Source organism: Nuphar pumila, chromosome 2 (genome assembly GCF_984573655.1).
Source record: "Nuphar pumila chromosome 2, dmNupPumi1.hap1.1, whole genome shotgun sequence".
In the NCBI taxonomy this organism is placed as follows: domain Eukaryota; kingdom Viridiplantae; phylum Streptophyta; class Magnoliopsida; order Nymphaeales; family Nymphaeaceae; genus Nuphar; species Nuphar pumila.
In genome coordinates, this window is record NC_143250.1 from 86030633 (window position 1) to 86035531 (window position 4899).

Below are 4899 nucleotides of genomic sequence, written 5' to 3' on the forward strand. Positions count from 1 at the left end.
TAGTAAAAATTTTGTAGGGTTCCTGACTAAAATGATCTAGTAAAAATTTTGTAGGGTTCTTTTTTTTTTTTTGCCTTGTGGAGGCGAGGGTTTAATGAGTGAGCTGAGTGTGGTGTTTCTTTTATCCTCTATCTCCGCTCTTGTAAGTATATTCGATACATTGAGGAGGTAGGGACGGGCAGGGTTTCGGTTCGGACATGCATATAATATCAGGGTTTGTGCTGCTGCTTTCGGTTTTAACTATTATTAACTGCAAAGTAAGCTCGCTGACAACGCAGCATCTCATTTTTTTAATAAGTTGGGGCCATCACCACCACCACCACCAATCATCATCATCACCATCGCCACCCTTCCTCTCTCTATCTCCAGCGTCAACCATCTCTCTAATTTTCTCACCCCCTTTTTCCTCTTCTTTATTTTATTTTATTTTTATTTTGCACCCCCCCGTTCCCCTTCTCACTTCTTGATTTCTTTGGGCATCCTTTCAGCTTTGCAGTTGTTTCCCCCCACTCTTCTTTCTTTCACCCCACTTTGTGTAGATTTCTTCTCTCTCTCTCTCTGGGAAAGGACTGAAAGAGAGGCGTTAGTTTCCCTGTAAAAAGGAGAGTGGACAATATAGGTAAAAAAAGGGGGAGGGGGAAGGGAGAGGGGGAGGGAGAAATATGCAGCAAGGAGGGTCTCCATATGGAGTGACGCCGGAAGTGACGCAGTATGTGGGAGGGTCTGCCGGAGGACGGGGCCACGTGATAGGAATTTCCGGTGGGCAGGACCTAGCGGCTCCTCAGAACCCACACTTCGACCAGCAGCAGCAGCACTTGCAGCAGAAGTCTGGGGACGCCCTGCCTGAAGCCGCGTCACCCATCAGCTCGAGACCGCCCTCCAGATCCACCAATTTCGATGAATTGGTTCTGGTGTCAGCAGGTGGGTTCCCGGACGATGAGGCGCTGGCTGGGGAGGAGGCCGAGCGGGGAGCCACTGGAAACCGGTGGCCGCGGCAGGAGACACTCGCCCTCTTGAAGATCAGGTCCGAGATGGACGCCGCTTTCCGTGATGCGACACTCAAGGGTCCCCTCTGGGAAGACGTATCAAGGTATGCATCCCCTCACCACCATAGAATTCCTCCTCCCCCCTCCCCTTTTCCCTTCTGCCTTCTCTAAATGCGATCATGACCCATCAATCCCCCTTATTGACACAACTGTCTGTGCACAGTCGACCTACAACCAATTCAACGAGCACAGAAACTTTGGTGCTAGACTCTCTCTCTATCTCTGTTGAATTTAGGCTCCAAGGGATTCACAGATCCAGGTAGCGAAGAAGCTTCACGGAAAACCGTGCTGTTGGGGTTTTAGTACATGTTCCGATATACCGAAAAAAAGGGGGGGAAATAAAGAAAAAGACTAGTAACGATTCAATTGTACCGTACCACGGATCATAAGGGACTCTGTTTGCTGTTAGCAGTTGCTAGAGAGATGCTATTCTCAACTCTCATTTCTGTCACCCTCGTCATTTCATCATCACCATCATTATCGTCATCTCTATCCACTACCAATCAGAATTATCATTGTCCCGCCTTCAATCTTCAGTCCAAAGAAAGAGAGAGAGAGAGAGAGAGAGAGAGAGAGAGAGAGAGAGAGAGAGCACCCAAATTGAAATAAAATATTCCTTCTCCTGGATTGGTTCTTTGACAATAGGCTATCGTCATGCCTACTTCTTGCTTGTGAATCACAGGAAGCTAGCCGAATTGGGGTACAACAGAAGCGCCAAGAAATGCAAAGAGAAATTCGAGAACGTCCACAAGTACTACAAGAGGACCAAAGAAGGGAGGGCAGGCCGGCAAGATGGGAAGGCCTATAGGTTTTTCACACAATTGGAAGCGCTCCATGGCACCACCAGCAGTGCCAACGCCACCACCCCAGTAATCACCACCACCGTAACAGCATCGGCACCAGTAGCCACCACCACCGTAACAGCACCGGCACCAGTAGCCACCACCACCGTAATGGCGTCAGCACCAGCAGCGTTAAACAAAATTCACAGCACCCCAATTGGGGGAAGTGGTGCCATGGTGAGTACCACGAGGATGCAGCCTCAGCTCAGCAGCACCGCTGCGACCCCTATCGCTACCAGCCAACCGACCCGTTCCACTGTCCCTGCACTACAAAACATGCCTAGGATCTCGGCCGATCTAAGCGGCAGCATCAGCCTATCATCCGGGTCCTCCACGTCCGGAGATTCATCGGATGGCAGTCAGGATCAAAGCCATCGTAAACGCAAGAGATCTTCCGAGTCAAGCACCCAAAAAATGATGAATTTCTTTGAAAGGCTGATGAAGCAGGTTGTGGAGAAGCAAGTGGCGCTGCAACAAAGGTTTCTAGAGACCATAGAGAAGAGGGAAGAAGACAGGATGATAAGGGAGGAAGCATGGAAGCGCCAAGAGATGGCTAGGCTGAGCCGGGAGCTCGACATTCTGGCTCAGGAACGTGCAATGTCGGCGACGAGGGATGCCGCCATGATCGCCTTCCTTCAAAAGTTCACGGGCCAAATCATCCACCTCGCTCCTCCCCCACAGCCACTGCCGCCTGCTCCACTCATTTTCACTGCTCCTCAGACTACAATTCCGACCATTCAGCCGCCGCCGCAGCAACACAACCAGCACCACCAACAGCAGCAGCAGCCACCACCACAGGCTTTAGAAACGAGGCCAATGCACACGTCTACCATCGATATCATAGTTCACGAGCAGGAGCCGGCGGCAACAAGCTTCGATCCGGCGAGCTCCCGGTGGCCGAAGGCAGAGGTGCTCGCGCTGATCAATCTCCGCAGCGGGCTCGAATCGAAGTACCAGGAATCCGGGCCAAAGGGCCCGCTGTGGGAGGAGATCTCGGTGGAGATGGGGAAACTGGGGTACAAGCGGAGCTCTAAGAGGTGCAAGGAGAAGTGGGAGAACATCAACAAGTACTTCAAGAAGGTGAAGGAGAGCAACAAGAAGCGGCCGGAAGACTCGAAGACGTGTCCCTACTTCCACCAACTGGACGAGCTCTACCGCAAGAAGTTCGTCGGTGGCGGCAACTCCTCGAGTAAGCCCGACCTGGAGTCTCCCCACGAGAAGAGTCTGCAGGAGCAGCGCGCCGGCGGCGACTTTCTGGCGATCATGCCCGCGCCAATATCGTCGGCACCGCCGGAGAAGGAAAGCGGCGACGGGGAGAACAGGCGTGGGGGCGAAGGTGGGTCGGCAATGCAGGTCCAGAAGGGCAACAACGGAGCGGGCTTTTACTCGAGCGTGGTGGAAGAAGGCAACGGCGTGGGGACCAAGAAGGTAAAAAAGATTGTGACGCAGATACTCTCTCTCTCTCTCTCTCTCTCTTCGGGATAGGCGAAACTCAAAAGAGACGAAGTGACGAAAATGGGCTATCATTCATCGGGTTTTTCGTTGAAGGAGAGGTTCATTCAGTCATTTCGTCAAACAGTTTCTGTCATCTTATGCTAATGATAAGGAGACGCTTTTAGCTTTAGCATAAAAAAAAATCATGACCATTGTGATTATTATGATTTGACGTACCTACCCTTTCCCTCTCGATCCTTCGATCATGGTTCGAGAGAGAGCCAGCGGGAATTCTTCGAGTTATCAATCCAAAGTTTCAGTCTTTTAGTTTTTGGTTGGTCCGAGTTGATTGATTATTGGTTTTGAATTGAAGCCAGAAGACATTGTGAAGGAGTTGATGGAGCAGCGGCAGCAGCACCGCCTGGCGGTCATGGACGGCTACGCCAAGATGGTCGAGCCCAAAGACGACGACGACGAGGAAGAGGATTTGGAGGACGACGAGGAGGAGGAGGACGACGACGAGGAGGAGGAGGAGGAGGAGAGGCAGCAGCCAAGGAGGCGGATCTCGGCCACTTACGAGGCGCAATACACAACGAGGCAGGGCGCTCCTGCTTCCACCGGAAACACTGGTTCTTTCATCGCCATGGTTCAATGACCAACCACCACTCTCCCTCCTCCTCCTCATTCTCTTGTCATTTCTTTTCTTTATTCTTCTTCTTCTTCTTTGAAGTGTACCATATGTACTTATTTTCTGAGGCTGAAATCCTTCACATTCGGGCTCAAGAATAATCCCCCTCGAGTCCTTCTTCTTCGTGTCTTAGGAATCATGTTCATGGATTCAAAAAAAAAAAACTATTTTATTTATTTATTCAATAAGAAGATATTTGGAAGATCGACGACAGAGAGTGAATCGGAAGATGGACAGCTTATCTGAAGAAACAGACACGGGAAAAAGGAAACGAAAATCCCCCTCTGAAAATAGATTCCAGGGAAAGGAAGGTTGGAGGGCTCCCTTTTTGAAGAATGGAGGGGATGGAACAGTGGTCGTTGGATCTCCAAATTGATATTATTTTTATTTGTCTTTTCTTTCCTTTCATTCCTTGTGGGGAAAAGGAAAGGGGGGGCAAGAACTGAAGAAAAAAATGGAGGACGGGATGAGATATCGTTCTCCATTGAAGCTCGTTCCTTTATTTATTTATTTTTCTGATGCCCCAATTGCCAATGTATTTGTACATTTTGTGCTCAGGATTCTGCTCGTCTCTCTTTCATCCTTTTTGTTCTTTGAGAGTGTTGTAGACAGTCTATTTTTATTATCACGAAGCCAAACAGAATAAAAGCATCAAATTTTCTTCTCTTGTCAATTCCTTCTTTCTATTGTTTCAATTTTTTGTCTTCCTTATTTCTAATCATTTGTCTTGTTCTTTCCTAAAAAAAAAACTTTAATATTTGACTACGGTTTGCCTTTAAAAACTAATTTACAATTTTTGTACGATCATCTTAATTGAAAAATTCAGATTTTTTGTTTTATATTTACATAAAAAATCGACCTTAGAATCAAAGACCTAGTCGCACTGGCT

General features: G+C 48.7%; 1 protein-coding gene across 2 annotated transcripts; it reads left to right on the forward strand.

Annotated features, from left to right (window-relative positions):
• The first annotated feature begins 268 nt into the window (after positions 1-268).
• On the forward strand, positions 269-4589 carry LOC149845931 (trihelix transcription factor DF1-like). 2 transcript variants are annotated; one of them, XM_089996093.1, is made up of 3 exons: positions 269-1090; positions 1729-3316; positions 3696-4589. In XM_089996093.1, the coding sequence occupies exons 1-3, from the start codon at positions 663-665 to the stop codon at positions 3975-3977; spliced, it is 2298 nt and encodes a 765-aa protein (XP_089852219.1). In that variant the 5' UTR covers positions 269-662; the 3' UTR covers positions 3978-4589. The 2 variants fall into 2 exon arrangements, with proteins under 2 accessions (XP_089852219.1, XP_089852220.1); XM_089996094.1 differs by having other exon boundaries at positions 3700-4589.
• Positions 4590-4899: the final 310 nt, after the last annotated feature.